This window comes from Sarcophilus harrisii, chromosome 3 (genome assembly GCF_902635505.1).
Source record: "Sarcophilus harrisii chromosome 3, mSarHar1.11, whole genome shotgun sequence".
Classification (NCBI taxonomy): Eukaryota; Metazoa; Chordata; class Mammalia; order Dasyuromorphia; family Dasyuridae; genus Sarcophilus; species Sarcophilus harrisii.
This window is the reverse complement of record NC_045428.1, coordinates 575,666,867-575,689,288: the sequence shown is the minus strand read 5'-3', so window position 1 is coordinate 575,689,288 and position 22,422 is coordinate 575,666,867. Positions and strand designations below refer to the sequence as shown.

General features: G+C 35.2%; 1 protein-coding gene across 7 annotated transcripts in view; it reads right to left on the bottom strand.

Annotated features, from left to right (window-relative positions):
- The window catches only part of RERE (arginine-glutamic acid dipeptide repeats), a 534,760-nt gene that overhangs the window by 150,709 nt on the left and 361,629 nt on the right, over nucleotides 1-22,422 (bottom strand). For all 7 annotated transcript variants that reach the window (XM_031962925.1, XM_031962929.1, XM_031962930.1 and 4 more), the window contains one exon: nucleotides 108-206. In XM_031962925.1, coding sequence (XP_031818785.1) covers nucleotides 108-206 — 99 coding nt within the window. The remainder of the gene's footprint in view (nucleotides 1-107; nucleotides 207-22,422) is intronic.

Genomic DNA, 22,422 nt, shown 5'->3' with positions numbered 1-22,422 from the left:
ACAATCTTATTCAGCCCTTTTTTTCCCTCAGCCAGATTAGCTTCATTCTGGAAAACTGGAGCGACGCCCCTCTCCCCAATCACTAACATCCAAATGTCATGACTTACCACTTCATCTTCAGTCCAGCATTTCTCAATCAGTTTGGGCACAGGCTTCTTCACCAAGCGTTGGAGGGCTTTTCCAGCATCATAGTTGCTTTCATGTAGCTAAATAAAAAATAAAAGCTTTAGTCAGCAAATTATATTAAACTAACAAACTACAGGCAAATCAATAGAGGGATGCTGCCTGCATTTACAGTATCAAATAACATAAATTAATGAACAACAGTGAAAGTTCATCTTTATAGATTTTCTATTTCAAATTGCCATCATCACTTTTATCTGCATAAACTGCACCTTTCCTTAAAGAAGCAGAAGAGTAATGGGGGGAAAAAAAGCTAAAAAAATCAGGAAACATATATTCTTCTTACACTCCAAAGTTACCTAAAACCCAAATAAAACATATCATTTTATAAGGTATTAGGTTTACAGCTAAGAGGACCCATTGCAAAAATATGCTACTTCTGGTACAGATGAAGAAACTGAGACATCCAGGTGGCAGAAGCAAGCAACAGCCAGGACAGGAAACCAGGCATTTCAATGCAAAACACGATATGCACACCCTGGTATGCTATCACTGTGATCACTTTAAAGGTAGATCATCACATGCATTTCTCCTTCAAGGTCTCAATTTGTCATGGAGGCTGTGCCAGTGTGGTAGATCATCAAGCCAAGATGGTGAAAGAAGAGATAATGTTGTTTTGACTACACAGAATGCTTTATAAAATTCAAGCTGAGAGGGTCAGCCTCTAGGTCAGATCATCCATTTGTACAACATTCAGTTCTTCCAAACTTCCTTATTATTGAAAAGGACCAACACTTTCTTCCCAGTTAACAGGTCCCTCACCTTCAGAGTCTTCCTTGACTGTTCATTTTCTCTACATAAGTTAAAATCACTGCCAAATATTGTTGTTTCTATCTTCACAAAACCCTAATTCAGGCCTCTTCCCCCGGATTCCAGCAATGGCTGGAATTTGTGCTACCAGGATTGAAGATTAGCATTATAATAATTAGCATAAAGACTTTTAATAATAAATAAACATTTACACATTTACACAACAGATAAAGAAACTGAAGCAGCTAGAGGTGAAGTGACAAGGTCTCAAAGGCTGATTTAAACTTAGGTTTCCCCACTTTCGATACAGTTCTTTATTGACTTCTATCAAATGAGTTAAACGCTATAAAGCTTTTTGCACACCTTAAAACACTATGCAAATTCTGGTTACTATCCACTGCACTAGTCAAAAAAAACCACTGTTTTGGAAATTATAGGAATTCACCTCTCTTAAGTGAAGGAGTTGGTCTATCACTTCTAAGATTTCCTTTTCAGCTCCGAACCTGCATGACTTGTGATTTTTTAATAATAATTTTTTTTAATCATTGAGGATGGTGGAACCATTCCATTTTAACTACAATAACATCACAATGCTTCACAAAGAAGTGAAAATGGTATTATAGAAAACAAAGTTGAAAAAGGAAAAGAAAAAAACTGCTACAGAAGACATCTTTACCATCACAAAAGAAAGACTGGAGATTTCATTGTGTTTTAATGTTTGTTGGCTTAAAGGATTTCATTTGATACTTTCAATATAGCTCCCAAAGCACTTTCAAAAAGATATAACATAGAACACTAAATCCTATGAAGTTGTAATTGTTAGTATCCATCAAGGCACAGAATAAGAATACCTAGCTATCAGAGATATTTGCTACTCTAAGAGAGGAGACCTAGAACAGAGTCTAAGTCCAAGAGGTTTGACTGAGGTTTTCCAAATGTTCTGTTTGCTAACTGCATCAACTGGGACACTGGCAGGGCTCCTAAATAACACTTACAATCAAGGACACCTACAATCACTCAAGAGCTTTGCTTACCTGGAAATCCAGAAGAAACTAAGTAGACGAGCAATGCCTCAGCATTTTTCTAGATCAGCAATTCTTAAAACTTTTAATTTCAGGATTCCTTAAAATGTTCTTATGAACTCAAAGAGTTTTCATCTATGTAGGTTATGCCTATTGATATTTACTGTATCAGAAATTGAAATATATTAGTATTATTATAAAAATAGTTTTGATCACACAGATCTTCTTAAAGAGTCTCAGGGACCAAGAACCACATTCTAAAAACCACTAGTCTAAATTATGACATACATTTTAGTGGACAACACATAGGGTTTGAATATTTTGAATGGATAATGAGCCGGACTGCTTTTGGGAAATTGCCAAGTACTTTTAATGATGTCAGGTTTCCCCCTAAAAGAAAAATCCACTCATTTAATACCAATATTTTTCTGTTGATGATGCATAGCTATGAATCTTGGAATATTATAGCCTCTGAAGAACTAATATTGTGTGTCACATAAAGGACAACAAAAAGACATATGGCACAAGTAGTCTGCTCAACCCACTACAAATAGGGAATTCAGCTAGAGAAGTTGCATAAGCATGAAAAGAAATGTTGGTTAAAATGAGAATATAGACTAGCAAGAGAGGGAGGAAAAGTGATGGGCAGTTCTTATGTCCCATCAATATCCTCACTATGTCAAAAGAATCTAAGGAAGTACTCTTGTATATTAGATAGACTGGACCCTTATACTGAAACATGGAAGAAAGATGCACAGGATGGGCAAGCATAGATGGATGATTATATCCATGGGGGGAACACCCACATACAAGCAGAGCCCCATTGGAGCACTACAATATATTCCTCATAAGCAAAGAAATGACAAGATCTCTAAAACTATTCTCCATTGTGGAATCAATTTCACTTGTAAATCTGTATACCCATCTACCACTGAAAACCTGAGACCATTCTCCAAGAGCTCATTCTTTTCTTTCCTCAAAGCAACCCCTCAGCCATCTCTTTATTTGCTCCTTCAACCCAACCCTATTTCACATGAAGTGGTGCCGTGGCAAACATCTGTGACCTATGAATATCCTGTCCTCTGCAGCAGACGGGCCTTTCTATCATGACTACTACTTGTCTGTCCTCCAAGGTTCTGTCCTCAGTCTTTTTCTCTTCTTCCTCTACATACATGCTTTACCCTAGTCATATATCACCAAGTGCCTTCTGGACTTCTTGAGCTAGATGAAGGAACCTAAAGCTCACTATGTTCAGATCAAACTCATCCTTTTCCTTTGAAACTCTTCCCTTTTCTTAAATTGATTCTCTCTCTCTCTCTCTCTCTCTCTCTCTCTCTCTCTCTCTCTCTCTCTCTCACACACACACACACACACACATATACATTCTCCAACGACTCCCTATTATTTGCACAGTCAAATGTAAAATCCTCTATTTGGCATTGGAAGCCTTTCATTAGCTTCTTGCTAATTTCCCTTACACTTTATTGCTCTGAAAGGTGCTCTTTGACCATGAACACTGACCCTCTTGCTATTTCTTAGGTATAACACTTCATCATGTTTTGTCCTAGTTACGTCTCTTTTAGGGCTGGTCCATGTTTCTTCCTTTGTATACCCAGACCAGAATGAAATGCCTAGCACTTTCTGAGGTTCATTTTCTCCATTTGTTATCTAGGTTCACTTCCCCAGGTATGTTTTATGGGAAAAGATAATTAATATTTTCTTTTCACAATGAAACTGAGTTCTGAAAAATAAGACTAAATATATTCTAAAGGTAAGACACACAGACTATTCCAATTTGGAAATGATATCGAAAAACAACTTTACAAAAGGAAGGCTTAAGCTAAGCCTCACATCTCTTCACTCCATCACCTTTAATCTCTGCAAGCCCCAGGTGAGAGATATATTAAGGTCTGTTACCATTAATCCTCCTTGGCCTGGCTGTAAATCAAGAAAAGACATCACCTATATTACATCATCCAGGAGAAGTCATTGCTTTTAAATGCATCATACCACAGATAAAGTTTGCAGTCTTTCAAGAGGATATCTGCTTAACCATCTGCTTCTGTCGTTCATCAGCTTTATCACTGTACTTTCACACCAGTGGATGCAGGTCAGACTTCATGGTTTCCAAATCTGTAACCAATTCCTAAAATAACAGTTCTCATCTCCCTTTTGTTCTGTCCCTTATGCTTGAGCAAATGCTTTCCTATAGATTCTTTTCTGGTTCCTGTTTGCTCAGAAAGGCTCTGGCAGTCACTACTTCAATCAGTAGGAATGGGCCTGGGTGGGATCAAAAGCTGCAGGTGCCCAGCTCCCTCACATGTGTTTCAGAAAGCACTTATTTCTTGTTAGGAATTATTAGATGTTTACTGACAATTCAGTACTACTGTTTATGCCAAAAGACCCCAAAAAAAAACGAACTCAAAAAACAACAAAACAAAATCTCTTAATGACAAAAGCTAGAGAATCTTTATCTGCTAGCCTTAAACATTAGTAAGCATTTTTTCCCCTCAATCTTTTCCCTTGCACTAATCAATCTAGAGCAAACTATATTAAACTAGGGAGACCTGAGAATTTTTGCCTTCTCAGGAGTCAAAAAAACTGACATTTATAATTTGAAGAAGAAAAAAAAAAAAAAAAGGGAATCAAAAGCACAGATCTTATTCTCTAGGCTATAATTATCTATCCATTAAAACAACCTTTGTGTCTTAATTTCTTCATTGTCAAGTGGATATACTTCTTAGCTTTATTATGAGATCATTGTGAAATTAAAATTAGATGGCAAAAGCACTCTGGGGGAAAAAAAACTTTTTGAATGGAAAGAATCGTTTATTACTAAAATGTTCTTAATTTAGATAAAGGGTGATCACCTCAGAATATTCCAACAACCATGGGAACTGTATGAGGTGAGGGTAGCAAATGATGGCTCACATATACTTATATGAAACTTCTAACAAACACATGGCCTACCACTCTTCTGAATACAGTTTGAACCAAATTAAAATGTAATTGGGAAGTATTTAAAAAATAAATAAAACTGCAAGGAAACAGATGTTAATATATGGTTTACGAAAAAAAAAAAATATATATATATATATATATATATGATTTACTCTGTTAAAATGCACCCTGCATGGATCCTTATGTATGGATTAGAAGTCCTCATTTCTGAGTCTGACACTACTATATTAACCTGTCTATGATTAGCACAAGGGAAGGCTCTTACTACAAGAAGAAAAACCATTTCTTCATAATTGCCAGTGTTAAATCTGTTTCTCTCACTCTGCCTGACAGATCATTCTCCTGTTTATTACTCTCAGTAATTTAATATATATAAGTCGTTTACTGGCAAGTTACTCAAAAGAATAAATAATACCTAATGATGACTGCCTACATTTTAATTAACTCATGATTGAACTTTTCACAGTATTGCTATAAACATTAAATTACTGCCCTTCTTCAGAGCTGTCATGGAAGAAATCATTGTATTAATTGTTAACCTTGCAACTAAAATAATTCTTCAAGACTGCAGATCCAGAGTCATACATGGCTATAGAAGAATCAGCCTTAACTCCTCTTTTAAAATGTATAATTTTTATATAAGTAGCACAAGGTCCTAATTTAAATAAAAATCAAAATGAGCACATGTCCAAACACCTCATTTGTATTACAACAGTCATTAGTCATTAAACAGTTCAGAATCTTTGGAAAATCTGATTAGCATAAACTCTGCATATTACCAGCAGTTTTCAAGTTCCTGCTCTGGCTTCTCATCTGAGCTGCCGTTTTTTGACTGCGTGATGTTGCAAATAAATTTTCCTTTTGGCATGGCTCAGCTGTCAGGCACCTCTGTTCTATAATGAACCCATGAATTACATCTCCCTGGTCTGACATTTCTGGTCTCGCACATCAAAATATTGTTCTTCAATTGTAATTTATAACTTAATTTAAATGTCCCTTTGACTGTGACCTTTTTAGATCAAAATGGCATTGCATCTGGCAGCTTCGACTCCAGCAAGGCATCCTTTGCCAATTACAGTCATTAGAATGGCTGTAGAAAAGTCTATTTGAGGTAGATGGCATAACATTAAATAAATGGAGCCCATTAAGATCACTGTTGGATTTCTCAATCTTTCCTGCAAATTTTGTTTCCTATATATTGGAAAAAACTGCCAAAATTCCATCTGGATTTTTGTGGAAAAGAACAAGGGAAGCAGTACCAAAGAAAGATGCAGTCTTCCCCATATCTTTGTCTATTGAAGCTGTACTTGTCACTTTATCTTGAGGAAAAAGCTCTCTTCTTTTCCCTTAAGATGTCAATGCTCAAAAAACATTCAAGATAACCCTTATTTCAGGGTCAGTAACAACACATGTTCATTCATCCCTTCAACTTGACTATAAAAGGAGAGTTCAATTCTAGGGCAGGGACAGAGAAGAAGGAGCCATTCATAGCCTAGAAATTATGGTGATATAAAAACAAAAGACATCCAAAAAAAAATCTTATCTATAAAAACAAAAACGACTAATGGAGAAAGAAGTGCTGACTCATTATGACCAACTAGTTAAAAAAAAAGGGCTTCTAATATTAAATATTTAAGTATCCAAGTGAAGATTATTTAAACATTTCTGTGAGTGAATATTTGAACATCAAAAATAAGGTCCTAGAATGGCAACCCTTGAAACATGTAGAAAAATAGAAAACAAATCACTTAAGGTCATTTTTTGGAAGGCATTATTAAATAATTACTGAACACAGGCTATCACTTTGATGAGCTGCAGACAGATTTAAATGACGATAAGAAATTTATCATTAAATCTCCGTACCACGTAGTACCATCCAGTGGTACATTCTTCTGGACTAACTAAATAGGTTTTCTTTTTCTAAAGGTGAGAGTAAAGAACATTTGATTCTTCTAATGGTGGTATAAGGAAACAAGTACAAGGAAGTGATGAAAAGAAGTGGCAATACTTGGATACAAAACATGCTTTCATGTGGGCTTTCATTTTATTGAGTATAAAGGAACTCTTATTCTTGCAATAGGCCTAAAAAGCAATTCAATTTGATGAGGTAGCTTTTCAGAACTGGTTAATGAATCTAATCTTACTTTAAAATTTTAAATAAATGCTCCATTCATTCACTCACTATTTAAGGTAAAATATAATTTATCCATGTTCAGTCATTTACACTCAAATCCCTGCTTTCCTAGAAGCACAGAATCCTAGAGATAATGAATTATTAGACCACTGAATCCAGTTTCCCACTCAATGCAAACATCTCTTTTCTAGAGACATCCAGGTATTGCTCAAATATTTTCATTGGCACTGGGCTCAAGGCTCAGTATTTCACAAAAGCAAACTAATCTAATGTAAGATGTTCAAAGTATGAGAAAGTGCGTCTTTTATGGAGCTGAAATGAATCCTGCCTCCCTGAAATGCCCAACCAACTGCAGGTCTTGCTTATGCCCTCCAGAGAAGGACTGAACTTGTGGGCATCCAAATTGTTTGAATTAGATTAGAAGCTCCTGGAGAACAAAGACCTAGCCTAACTGATTTTGAACCATGATGATGTAAATGCTGCATGAAAAATGGCACTTAATTACAGCATTGTCCTCATTAAAAACCATCATCATTTCCATTTTATATGATAGATTATGTATAAATAACCTCAAAGTCATGAAAAATGTAGATAATTATCACTGGTATATAGACAGGATGGCAACTGGAACAAAATCTGGTAGGATAATTTTTTTGGTTGGGGGGGAAAAAAACTATAAGGGAGAGCCAGGACACATGTATAATATATCTACTTTCAAAATTATGTTACACCAGGTGGGAGGGAAGAACTCTTTGGTAAAGAAAATTAAAATTTAATTAGGAAATCCTGTTTTGCAAAATTCCCTACTTTGACATCCTGACCTTCTTCTATTTTCATTAGGTATCAAGTGGCAGATCTTTCCAAAGAGATATTTGTGCTAACATCATTCCTCCATAATACTTCCTAGAATTAAAACTAGGGTTTCTTAATCTAATCCCAAATCCAGGCCTTTTATTTTTATTCAGATCCTGCATGATCTGGTTTTCCCAAACCAGCAAGTACAGATTTTTAATGTGTTGATTGTAATGTTCTTCTCTAAAATATAATGTTCTCTGAGAGTAGATTTCTTGGGGGGCTTCTGGGAGCAGCCTTAGTTTCAGTTAAATGTAATCATCCCAAAATGCAGCCAGGAGTTAAAATCCAAATCCTTTATTCTCATTCAAAATAGCCCCATCAGCTTTCTTAAGAGGTCTGCCTGCCTGCCCTTCCCTCCCTCCCTCTCTCTCTCTCTCTCCTTTGTCTCTTCAAACTCTTGTCTCCTTCACTTGGGGTTCAGCTAGTTTTCTGGAGGTCTTCTGAATCTTGGTTTCAGTGCTCTCCACAGGACAGCCTGCCACCACTTCTGTCTTCCTTCGTTCTGCCCGACTGCCATCTCTGGCTTGTGAATCTCCTCGACTGAATCCTGGCTTGTGAATCTCCTGGACTCAATCCTGGTTGAGGCTCCTAGCTTATATATGCTCTCTTAAAGATGTTAATCTTGTAGAATTGTAGTAAGTACTAAGTACATCTAGAGAACTGTTAAGCACCCCGCTTAATAGTTGTTTAACCATTGTCTCTATTAATTCCACTGACAACACCTTATATGAATTCTAACAATTGATGAATTGTTTCCTTTGCTACTTAACATAACCCAACTATTTTTTTCATGTTAGCATAAAAGTTAAATAAAAATCAAATACTACTGCTAGTCTCAATAATAATAAAAACAGCAGAAAGATATTAATTTCTTGCCTAAATTGCACACATTAATAACTAGTATAAAATAATTTGAATTCTTTTTCCCCTTTTGCATCAGTAACTGGAGAGTAAAAGCCAACATAAGAATCTTATATTTTCAATGCATAAACATGAAATAGGATGCTAACTTTCTTGACATAAATGTGAAAATGATTTCCTTATGGATTAAAAGTCACAATCTGTAGTATGGTCCAAGAGGTCCACAGGAGAGACCCTAAAGTGGGTAGGAATAAAAAAATAGTATTTTACTTCAATATGCACTTTTTTCTCTACATAATTCCCCCCCCCCCAAAAAAAAAACACAGATGCACAAAAGCAATGCAATATTTGAAACTGTCCCCTCCTTCTGCTACACCAGAGCTTTCAAATCATATATCATATATTAGTGGATTATTTTTTCAAGAAAATCTGACATATCAAGACTACATCTTACAAGGATTCAGTTTCCTGGTTTATTGACCAGGTTCTAAAGGTATACAACAATGAAGTTAGTATAATAGCTCTGTAGATCATCAACAGGTATCTCTTTACCACTGTGGACTGTGGTTGTCAATCTAATTTCTCTTCTCTCCCATACTTTCCTTTACAATCTCCCAAACATTGAACTAGCTCTAGCAAATGTATGTTTCAGCCTCATTATCAATGTGTTCATACCGCCAAGATACATGAACTTCTCCACAGCATTCAGAACTTTGCCATTTACTATGACTGATGGTTCCACATGTGGAGAGTGTGGTTCTGCCTGATAGAGGACCTATGTTTTTTTGGTGTCAATTGTTACTCTCAGAGCGGTAGCTGGCTTTGATTCCATGACTGTCCTCATTGAAGTTGTTTGACAACATGGCTGAAAACGTCATGGTAAAAAGCCTTATTTCACTCCATTGGTGACTGGGAAAGCTTGAGAACCTTGCCCATTTCCAGAACCTAGGCAAACATGCCATAATATAATTGACTTAGTGATGAACTTCTCTGGGCAACCAAATTTTGACATAATTTTCCATAAATTCTCGCAACTGACAGGCCTAATAAAGGCCTTGGTCAGATCTACAAATGTTGTCTACAGACCTCTGTTCTACTCTGAGTATTTTCCTGGATCTGCCAATGCCAATAATAGGTAAGGTAGAGACGCCTATAATAGTAGAGCAGATGAAAGGGTTTCATTCATTTTTTTCTCTCAAGGGAATGGAATTTTGGGGAGTTTGAGGATTTCTTCTGGAGGATAAATATAAATTATTTCAATACCGATGAGTTCTAGTTGGAATAAGCAGATGCTAATGATGGTTAGGCCAGCAAAGTGAAATCAAGCTGATGTTTCTAATTGAGGCATGGCTTTGAGGAAGTATTAAGCTCTGCAAATACTTAAGTATTATGTTGGTTTCTCAAAGATGTTTGCGTTATTTGCAACCAGTTTTCAAAATATTTTAGGGTCGACATCTCTAGTAAAATGGGCATGAAGCTGTGGTTGGATCCACAAATCTCTGAACATTGACCAAAATAAACTCCAGGGCGGGTGGAGGTTAAAGTGGCTTGATTCAATCTTCCTGGGATAGCATCTGCTTTTAGCCCTAGAGAAGGTACTGTCCATGTGTGGAGTACATCATCTGATGAGATTAACATTCGAATTGGAAGTTCTATGCCAAGAAATCGAATAGTAGAGGCAGCTAGGTGGCGCAGCGGACAAAGCACCAGCACCAGTCAGGAGGACCTGAGTTCAAATTTGACCTCAGACACTTAACACTTCCTGGCTGTGTGGCCCTGGGCAGGTCACTTAACCCCAATTTAACCCAAAAGAAACAAACAAAAAAAAAAAAAAAAAAGAAATCAAATAGTTTCCATTTGAATTCTCTTAGGGAGTTGCTGAAGATCACCTGGCAGGATAAGATATCAGACACTGAGGACTTTTCTTGAATTAAACTGCCGAGCATTCAGACTCTATTTCAGAGAGCACAACTTCGTTGGGCATGCCACATTGTTCAAATGCTAAATGTATACTTGTCAGAAAGATTACTTTAGGGAAAACTCATACAGGACAAGCATTCACAAGGTAGTAAGAAAAAGCCATACAAGGATTCTCAAGATCTCCCTCAAGAGGTTTAGAATTGATTGTATGACACTGGCACAGAATCACCCAACATGATGAGCATGTGCTCATCAGAGAAGATGCTATACTCTATTAAGTAAAGCAGATTGGAATTAGAGCACAAGAAATACAACATATAGGCAAAGTTAGAGAATCCACCCCAAAAGTTCATAGGGATGATTTATGTCTGCCCTGTGGCAGACTATTCATTTTGAATTCAAATGGGTCTATCAGCCATAGTAGGATATTGTCTAGCCATTTTGACCAGCAGTTATGGAAACTATATTTCAGTCATTTCAAAGTTAGTAGGATAATTGATTAACCAGTACATTTAGATACTATCAGAGTGAATACCCAATAAATACCCAGAGTACATACAATGTTTCTACCTGTATCCTATAGAGCTCTTAAAGGAGAGAAAGGGACCTACTTTTATGGAAAGAAAATTGTCCTTATCTATTCAGGTCTTTGCAAGATAACTCAAACTCATTCACCTACCACAATTCAATCTAAATCTTAGGCTAATGTGATGAACTGATCTCTGATAGCATTTTATTTTTTTTTAATAAAAGCTTTTTATTTTGAAAACATATGCACAGATATTTTTCAACACTGATCCTTGGATACCCTTGTGTTCCAAATTTTCCACTCTTTCCTCTTATCCCCTCTTCTAGATGGCAAATAATCCAATATTGTTAAAATATATGTTGAATCCAATATTTGTAAACATATTTGTACAATTATCCTGCTGGCACAAGAAAGCTCAGATCAAAAAGGAAAGAAAATGAATAAGAAAACAAAATGCAAACAAACAACAACCAAAAAAGTGAGAATGTTCTGTTATAATCCAAACTCAGTTCCCATAGTCCTCTCTCTTAGTATAGATGACTCTTATCACCAGATCATTGAAACTGGCGTCAATCATCTCATTGTTGGAAAGAGTCACGTTTGTCAGAATTATCATATAATCTTGTTGCCATGTACAATGATCTCCTGGTTCTGCGCACTTCACTTATTATTAGTTCTTTATTATTAGTTATTATTAGACTTACATGTCTCTCCAGACATCTCTGAAATCATCATGCTGATTGTTTCTTATAGAAAAATAATATTCTATAACATTCATATACCATAACTCATTCAACCATTCCCCAACTGATGGGCATCCAATTAATTTCCTGCCACTACAAAAAGGGCTGTCACAAACATTTTTGCACATGCAAAGACCTGAATAGATAAGGACAATTTTCTTTTAGTTGGTTGGTTATCCTTTTTTCAGAGGACCAAAATGACATTACTGTTTTCCATAAAATTATTCCATAAAAGTAGGTCCCTTTCTCTCCTTTAAGAGCTCTATAGGATACAGGTAGAAACATTGTATGTACTCTGGGTATTTACTGGGTATTCACTCTGATAGTATCTAAATGTACTGGTTAATCAATTATCCTATTAACTTTGAAATGACTGAAATATAGTTTCCATAACTGCTGGTCAAAACGGCTAGACAATATCCTCTTGAAAATAATCTTCTAAGATAAATGTATGCTTTGCCTTTAACCTTTCTAAACCGAAAAGGTGGACCAGTCATGTACTCCATCACAGGCTTTTTGGCTCCTAGGCACAGTGAAACATTTTAAAATGAACAGTATTTATCTCACTGGGCTGTTATTTATTTAGCACTAGAGATATGCAAGTCAATTGTAAGTGATATAGTAATAACAAAAAAGACCCTTTATGGAATAAGCTTGCCCTACTAAAGGCACAGTAAAGTCTAAACAATAAGTAGGGTTTGTTCACAAGGTTTCTAGCATATTTCTAGAATATACTTAAAAGAGTTTTCTTTGGTTTTCATGCTTGTCTGTAGTAAATGAAGAAGAAAATCTATTCCTCTAGCAAGTTAAGATACATAGTAATTTATAAGGGTGACATCTCCCAAACAGTGGAATTTTTCAAAATTGATATAACTGCTGCTTTGTCACTCAGAATGATATGATAACTGTTTTCTGAAAGTACAAAATAATCTTATTAGAAAAAGGAAACAGCATTTAATATGTCTTATACCTGGACAATCTCACTGAGTCACTTGGTTTTTTAGAAAAAATTTTTCTTTCACACTGGAAAATAATCACAAATTGTTACATATCGGCAGATGCTACAACAATCAATTAAAGATAGAGACCAACTCTGAATTTTTTAGCCATTTATATCACCTACCCATTGTATCATAGCAATGGTGGCTGCTCCCTACTTCTCTGCAGAGAAAAGTTGAAATCCTAACAAACTGGGTTTTATATTGGGGAGTTATCTTTCTTCTTAAAGACAAAAGGAGCCTCAGAAGAAGGAAATAATCACATGTGGAGAGAGCTAGTATTCCAAATGCAAAAACAAGCTGATAAATATACTAGCCATTCCAAGCACAGAGAATCTATTAATAGAAGCTGTCATCTTAGGATATGGACTTGAAAGAATCAGAAAGTAGAATATCAAACTGATAGTTAACTATTTCTTCCTTTTTAAACAAGGACTAGAATAAAAGCATGTAATTTAATAGAGTGTTATTAAATGATGGATATAAACATTTTGATGTTTTACTTAATTCTTATTAGGATGATTATTAAATTTAGTGGCATAATGCTTGAGGGAAGAGAGAAAAATGTTATAGTCTAAAAAATAGAAGACCAAAGTAACACATCACCTTAGCCTACCATGGAAATGATCAATGAGAGAAAGTCACCTTTAGCTTCCATCAGTGCTAGAAATCATGATGTTCAGCATGCATTACCTTTGAAATTTTCTATGGATTGACAGATATAGAACACCAACACACTACAGCATAGTAAGGACAAATCTGCTAGTGATGATGTTTAGAAACCTCCATTTCAGCAGTTTTGAGAGTTTTTCAAAATAAACAGCTAGGCAACATCTAAATGTTCTGTTCATAAGACATTAAAATATCATTCCCTGTGATCAACATTTTCTTTTAAAGAAAAACTGGGGCTGTATTTTTTTCATTTTTACATCTGCTGAAGAAAAGAGACAACACTAAATAGTGAACATGCAGAATATCATAGCACTGCCCCAGCGAAAGACTTGATTGTTTCCATTTCAATTCTTGAAAATAAATACAAACATTTCCTATATTCTGGGTATTAATTTTAAAATTCAAGCAAGGTGTTTAGAAGCAAAAAAGTACTCTCAAGTTAAAAAATATTTAAGCCAGGAACAAATCAATGAAAAATGCAAAGAAACAAAGGAGGCAGGATGTAAATTTAGCTTTAGAAATTTTGTGAAAAAAAAAAAGAAAAAAAAAAAAAAAAAAAAAAAAGAAATTTTGTGAAAGTGCGGAGATTTCATCTTTTAATTTATATGCTATATAAATGTTTCATATAGTGAACTAATTTTTAGTCTTTAGGCATACTTCAGAAATGAAAATCAATACTATTTTTAGTCGGAATATACTTTAAAGATTAGATTCTAAGGAGGAAAGAGTAAAGGTTGATTGATTACTTCTATTAAAATGATGATTTTAAGAGGCTGGAGAATGAAGTATAATGTGAAATCTTATTTCTCCAGAACAAAGGGGAAAAAAAAACCTGGTTACCAAAATGAAAAGAGGATCTTAAATAGGAAATGCTTGGCAACCACTGAACTAGACTAAGCCTCTCTCCATCCTATAGCACAAAAGAAAGGATGGCTCATTAAAATTTAAGTCAAGTTAAGTCTAACCAGTATGATCGACGCCACTTGCAAGTTAAAGGACTGGCCCAAATTTTATGAAAAATAAGATACTAATAAATCAGGTTTTTGCTTATATACATTTATGAACTATAATTACATGTTGAGGGTATCTTCAGTGGAATTATCAGCTTCTCAAAGATTGAGCTGGTTTGATTCAACATTCATCCAACATTGACATATACAGTGTTACTCAGACACAGAGTAAATGAACACATTTTCATTTACTCAGGACAATAGAAAGATTAATTAAAAGCATATTTTTTTTAATCCAAAGCAAACATCCCAAACATAAGTAAGTCATCAATACACGACACTTTTTTGTGTGAGGGCAGAAAAAAAATGGATTCCCAAAGCATGGGAAATGGTTTAATGATCAACTTAATTACCTCAAGATGGTGATAAAAACTCACTGTCTTGGGGCCTACACAATCTCAAGAGTGGGTCAAACATTATGCAAATATGCTGATGCCTTCTGAAATTCAAGGTTAACTATCTTCTTTTTCCTCTTAAAATTTAAAATTTTTTTTTCAATGTTTAACAAAGCGCAAAGATTTTTTTTAAAAATTTTAATTAAAAAAAAATTTTTTAAAGCACAAAGATTTTAACATTTTAAACATATTTAACATGGCCCCTTTACTGCAATAGAATTATACAGAACAAAGATGTCAAATACAGTTGGTTGTGGCCCATACTACTCCCTAATGTGGTGTGAGACCAGATTAAAATGTAATTGGGAAATATTTAATAAGATGAATAGAAATACAAGAAAAAAATTTAACTTAATCAATATCCTGCTCACAGGGAAGCTTATATTCAGATTAGTGGCCATCCTTTCTGAGTGTGACAGTACTGATGTACACAGTAAATGTCGCTTCAGTCATAGGCTCGATAACACTACAGAGGTGTTCCTCCTTTGAAGACATAATTAATTACTATGTCAGAATTATAAAAAGTTATTGACACCAGGATGGGTACAGCCTCCAATGTGCTTGGCCTTATCAATATCATCATATTATATAAAGTATTATATGGTGATATGTCTCCAAGTCCCTCAGAATGAGAGCATGCGGGCAAGATGTTTTGGTACAGACTGGAGCAGTAGTAAGGACATTGCTAAGTGCCCCTCAGAGCAGCAGCAAGTGCATCAAGACAGGATGGCCTGCTACCGTATGAGAACTGTTAGCAGGCTGGAGAGTGAAGAATCTCTAAGCATTAGAAGTTACCCTTCAGAGATGGTCATTCAACTGCTTGTTATCTCAAGGGATTTCTCAGTGTCTAGTTCTGGAGAGAAAGGTCCAAGTACTTCATCTCTCATGCATAATTCTTATCTTAGGTACAACTGAGAGTTTAAGAAGAAATGTCAATCCTCCATCTTATGAGATACGTGAGTTCTCTTCCCAAATGAATAAAAAAATCCAAGGGCAGGAATTATTTCAAATTGTCAATGTTTTGTAGCACTGTGCCTGATATATAATTAGGCACATTTATAAAGGGAATAGAAGAAAGAGGGGGAAAGAGAGAGGGAGAAAAAGGGAGAGAGGAAGAGAGAAGGAGGAAGCGAAGGGGAGAAGGGGAAAAGGGAGAGAGAGAGGGAGAGGGAGAGAAGAGAAGAGAGAGAAGATAGTATAGAGAGAGAGAGAGAGGAGAGAAAGAAGAGATAGGTGAGAGGGGGAGAGAGAGAGAGACTGAGAAATTCTGGAAATTAAAAGGAAAGAAAGGGATATTAATTATTCAGAACATGTAAAACCTAAAAAGCACTGCCTAGAGCAAAGGACACAGAAAAAAAGGCATATAAAAGCTCAATAGTCAGTGACCACTTAGTGGAGAGGCAAAGTGTCTTTTGTACCTCTCATAACATCCTATGGTACAGCATACTATAATAATTAGCATTCAATCCTGAATTATTGGAACAATGTTCAGTTTTGCAAAGAAGTTATCTTTGAAAGCTTCCACATTAAAGTAATTTCAATTTTTTAAAAAAGGCACTTTAATAAGTGAACTTCAGCTATTTTAAATATCTTCTTAGGAAGAATTCCTTAGCCTTAGTTCTATTTGTTTTTTGTTTTTTTGTGAGACAATTGGAGTTAGGTGATTTGCCCAACTTCATACACCTAGGAAGTATTAAGTATCTGAGACTGGATTTGAACTGAAGTCCTCCTGACTCCAGATCCACTGTGGCATCTAGCTACCTCAGGTTAATTTTTTTTATTAAATTTATTTTAAATTTTATTATTTTTTTATTATTAAGGCTTTTTTATTTTCAAAACATGTGCTTAATTTTCAATATTCATGCTTGTAAAACGTTGTGTTCCAAAATTTTTCCCTCCTTTCTCTCCATCCCTTCCTCTAGATGGCAAGTAATCCAGTATATTAACCATGTGCAATTCTTCTATACATATTTCCACAATTAACATGCTGCACAAGAAAAATAGAAATAAAAGGGGGAAAAAATGAGAAAACAAAATGGAGCAGACAATAAAAAAGTGAAAATACTATGCTGTGATCCAGAAAATCTATCCAGTATCCAGAAAATACTATGCTGTGTGATTCACAGCAGTCTTCTCTCTGGGTGCAGTTGCCTCTCTTCATCAAAAGACCATTGGAACTGACCTGAATCACCTCACTGTTGAAAAGAGCCACAACCACTAGAGAACTGATCATCATATACTCTAAATCTTAATCAATATTCTCTGATGGAGATGAAAATGGCAAACCATCTTTGCCAAAACAACCCCAAAATGAATCACAAAAAATAAGAACTCATTGAAAAAAGTTTCTCATGAACAGCAGAAGTCTAGAGAAAAGGATATCTCCTCTGTGGTTCCCTCAGCACTGGAAAGTGGATCTACAAAGAGGAAGTGGGGGTAAGAAAGGGAGTACAGAGGAGGAGATGGTAGAGATTTAAATAGAACCAGCATGATCCAGGGAAAAGAATGCTGGACCAGAGATCTCAAAACAAACTGAGCTTCTCTGCTAGGCTGGAATCCTGGGCCTCTTCTTCTCCTAAGCCAAGTCAAGACCTTGTCCTCCTCTTTCCACTCCAAAGTTATGATCTTGTGATGAGTGAGGAGGGCTGGAGAAAGAAGCACTGCCCAAACTAGGTATTTCCAGATATATGGGAGATCTGGCATGGACAGAACAAAATAGAGAGAGACAATGGAAGGAGAAGACTCTACTAACATCTTAGTTGCGTGGTAATAATAATAGGCTTTATAAGGCAGGTAGAGTAAATATTATCCCTATTGGTCACAGAATACAGAACAGGAACATCATAGCCACAGAGCTAGAGGCTGTCAATGTTTATTGTATATAATAAGTACCAAGATACTTTTCTTCTGTGCCAGTTTCAACATCTGGGATTTAAGATGCTTGGTCAGTTAGATATTAATATAAATCCCAGAAGGTATGCTACTTGTTATTTCTGGATCCTTTCAGTAGAAACATACCAAACATATAACAAGTGCTCAACATATCTGTTTTAAATGAATAATTGATTAAAGCCTGTTTTCCCCAAAATTCCAGATTCATACTTAAGAAAAGACTTTATCAAAGACTTAATATGCTCAATTGAAAGGACATTTTATAAAAAACATTGTTAGGGCAGCTAGGTGGTACAGTGGATAAAGCACCAGCCCTGAAGTCTGGAAGACCCTAGTTAAAATGTGGCCTCAGACACTTAACACTTCCTAGCTGTGTGAACCTGGGCAAGTCACTTAACTCCAATTGTCTAGAGAAATAAATAAACAAATAAATAAAAGCCATGGTCAAAATAAAATATCTCAATTCTCTTAAATATGAGGATAATCACCTGAAGAAGTCTATTCAAAATAAACTCAGGAATGAATTTTATGGGTTTTTGTTCACTAGAACACTTAATTCTCATTTAAAGAGAGAAAGGAAGCTTGAAGTTAAAGCAGACAAAGCTGTAGAACAGATAACAAAGGCCCCTTCAAACTTTAAATAAACATCAAAAGGTAAAGCCTGTTGTACTGACATACCATTCTATTTCTTATGCAGTACCCAACAGTTCTGATGATTATCCCCTTACAATACAGTTTTAGATTTGGTATAGCTAAATTCACTGTCCTTTGCATTTTTTTTTGGTCATGATTTCAATTGATATTCTTGCCCTTTTGTTTTTCCAGATGAATTTTATTATTTTTTTCTAGCCTTATAAAATATTTTTGGCAGTTTAATTGATATGGCATTGAATAAGTGTAATTTTGTATTAACTTAGCCTTCTTACAAGCAATTCATGGTTTTCCAATTGTTCAGATATGTTCTTGTACAGATTTTATATTGTCTACATTTATATTCAGATCTTGTTCAGGTTCTATATTGTCTATATTTATATCAAATGGGATTTCTCTTTCTCTCTTGCTGCTGTGCTTTGTTGGGAATGTGTAGCTCAGAAATGGTGAGGAGTCACCATTAAAAAAAAAAAGCCGGAGAGATCTCTAGGAGCAAAGCAAAAGTTTATTGAGAATCAAGGCACCTTTTAGGACAGGTTTGACACTTAAATAGTCTTTAACACAAATACCCCTCCCACCACTGACCCTCCTCCTCATTGGCTGAGGGTCTTACATTCTAAACTTGGGAACCCAAGAAATTGTACTTGGGTTGAATTGAATAAGTACATAGTTACCCATATTTGATTTTAATAGGGAGAAAATGATGTCATGGGAGTATAGCAGGAAGGGGACTTAGGTATGCCCTTGAATCAATGCTCAAATACCCTCAGGCCTACTCAAACTCTGAAATAGATGAAGCCTTACTCGATTTTCACAACTGTCCTGAGAGATCTCACCTCATCTTATTCAGTAATACAGAGAAATGACAATGATTTATGTGAGCTTATTTTATAACCTAAAACTTTGATAAAATTACTGTTTTGTGTTCTTCAGTGAATTCTCTAGAATTCTATAAATATACTTAACATCATCTGCAAAGAGTGAGTTTTACTTCCTCACTGTCTACTCTAACTCCTTCCATTTCTTTTTCTGTTGTTATTGCTAAAGCTAACATTTCTAGTACAATGTTGAATAACAATGATGATAATGGGCAACCTTGTTTCACCCCTGATCTTACTGGAAATGCTTCTAATATATCCCTAGTATATATAATTATGCTTGGTGATGTGGTTTTACAAAGATGCTACTTATAATTTTAAGGAAACATTCATTTATTCCTATGATCTCTAGTGTTTTTTTTTTTTTTAAATCTCTCCCTCAAAAATTTACTTATTTATTTATTTGTTATTAGTTTTTTTTTTTTTTTTTGACTGAGGCAAATGGGGTTAAGTGACTTGTCCAGGGTCACACAGCTAAGCATTGTTAAGTGTCTGAGGCCACATGTGGGCTGGTGCTCTTTCACTGCGCCACTTAACTGCCCCTTATTTATTTTTAATACACATTGCTTCACGAATCATGTTGGGAGAGAAAAATCAGAACAAAAAGAAAAAACCATGGAAGAGAAAAAAAAAGGAAAAAAAGAAGTGAACATAGCATGTGTTAATTTACATTCACTCTTTCTCTGGTTACAGATGGCATTTTCTGTCCAAAGTCTATTGGGATTGCTTTGGATCACTGAACCACTGAGAACAACCAAGTCTTTCATCCTTGATCACTACATTCTTGCTGTTATTGTGTACAATATATTCCTGGGTCTGCCTGTATCACTCTGCATCCATACATGTAAATCTTTCCAGGCCTTTCCATAATCAGCTTGTTTATCAATTTTTATAGAACAATAATATTCCATTACCTTCATATATCATGGTCCCAACTGATGGGTATCTCTACTCCTTTTCCAATTCCTTGTTAACACAAATATTTTTGCACATTTGGATCCTTTTCTCTCCTTTATGATTTCCTTGGGATACAGACCCAGTAATGATACTTGGTGGGTACTTTGACAGACCTTTCGGCATAGTTCCAGATGGCTCTCCAGAATGGTTGGATCATTTCACAATTCACCAACAATTCACTAGTTGTCCCAGTTTCCCTACATCCCCTCCAACATTTAACATTATCTTTTCCTGTCATTTTAGCTAATCTGGGAGGTGCACTCTCTAGGGTTTTTAACAGGAACGGATGCAGTATTTTGTCAAAAGATTTTTCTATGTATATTGAGATAATAATATAATTATTTAGCTTTATTATTGATGTGGTCAATTATTGTAATAGTTTTCCTGATACTAAACCAGTCCTGCAACTTTTGATATAAATCCCACTTGGTCACAATATACCAACCTGGTGGTGAACTGTAATAATCTCTTTGTACAAAACTATTATTAACAAGTAATTCTTTTATGAGCGCTATCATTTTTCAATGAAGTATATGGATATGCTAGAAGACAAGTTTCTGTAAAAAGTGAAATAGTGTATTAAGAGGTCAACAGTTTTCATATTCAGAGGGCTTGCAAGTTTTCTAAATGTTCTTCAAAATGTGAGAAATGTTGCATTAAAATACAATTAAGTCACAGAATAAAATATGAAATTTTGCCACTTTAGACAATAATCACTTAAAGGTATTATGCTTGAAATTCTATACTCCAACCATCTTCCCTTATCTTTACTTGTATCAGAGATAATTAACAATAAGTATCACTGGAATCATCCTATTATCATAATAAAGAAAACACCAAACAAGTAAGTAACATGCCACTTTTATTTATCTGAGGTAGTACTCTAAAGTTTACTTTATTTCCAAAATAAGAAATTGCACATCATATCAATTGTTACCATCAATTATTCAAATCACTATGTGTCAACTCCAGGTCTTGGATGCTTTAGTACAGTCCATTTAAAGTGACCAAACAGGAAGTTTCTGAAAGTTTTTAAAGGTTTTCAAATTGCTTTAATTTTTTTTTTTAAAGAAAAACAACCAAAAAAAAAAGATTCTTCAACTAAATGGCTGATTCTCAGTTTTTATTTCTCTAATCCCAAAATCTTATGCAAACTCTAAGAAATCTCATCTGAATTAACCTTCAACATTAACATAAAATACAAATATTTATTTTTAAAATGCTCAAATATAGGCTTTATTGATTAGGGATGCAAAAAATCAACTTCAGGCCTCAAACATGTATGTATGCCTACATACAATATGCAATAGCTATCTGGATGTGTAGAAATAAACTGAATAGTATTAACTCAAGATGTGTAAAATCCTTAGAGTCTTGTCAAATTAAAAAATGTTTTACCCACCTATAGGTCACTGCCAGTCAAAGAGAGAAAATTACATAATATCACCTAGGTACTGAAAAAATAATGGAAAAAAATTTGTAGATGAATGCAAAAATTATTTGAAGCTTTCTCATGTGGAAGACATATCAGACTTGTTCTGTTTGGCTGCAGAGAGGAGGAAAAGGAGCAAGAGGGTGAAAAAGCACTAAGAGGAAAGTTTCGGCTGATGTCAGAATAACAATCAGAACTATGACTATTGAGGGCAGAAGTTTCTTCTCCTCACCCCCATCACTGAGCGATAGCGACAAACATGAGTATACACACTGTTTATGCATGAATACCCTTAGGTTTTGATGGAGAATCTGAATGATGTAGCTAGTATGTATCTAGTACTGAGGCACCTGAGTGGCAACTTGGGTGGAATGCTGGGTCTGGAGTCAGAAAGACTCGAGTTACAATCTGCCCTGAGATACTTCATAGCTGCAATATTGTGAATAACTCGAGTTGCTTCAGGTTCCTCATCTGTAAAATGGGACAATAAGAACACCCATGTCTTGGAATTATGGGAATAAAAGGAAAAGGAATTTTTAAAGCACTATTTAAATACTAGCTATTATTATTAGTGATGGT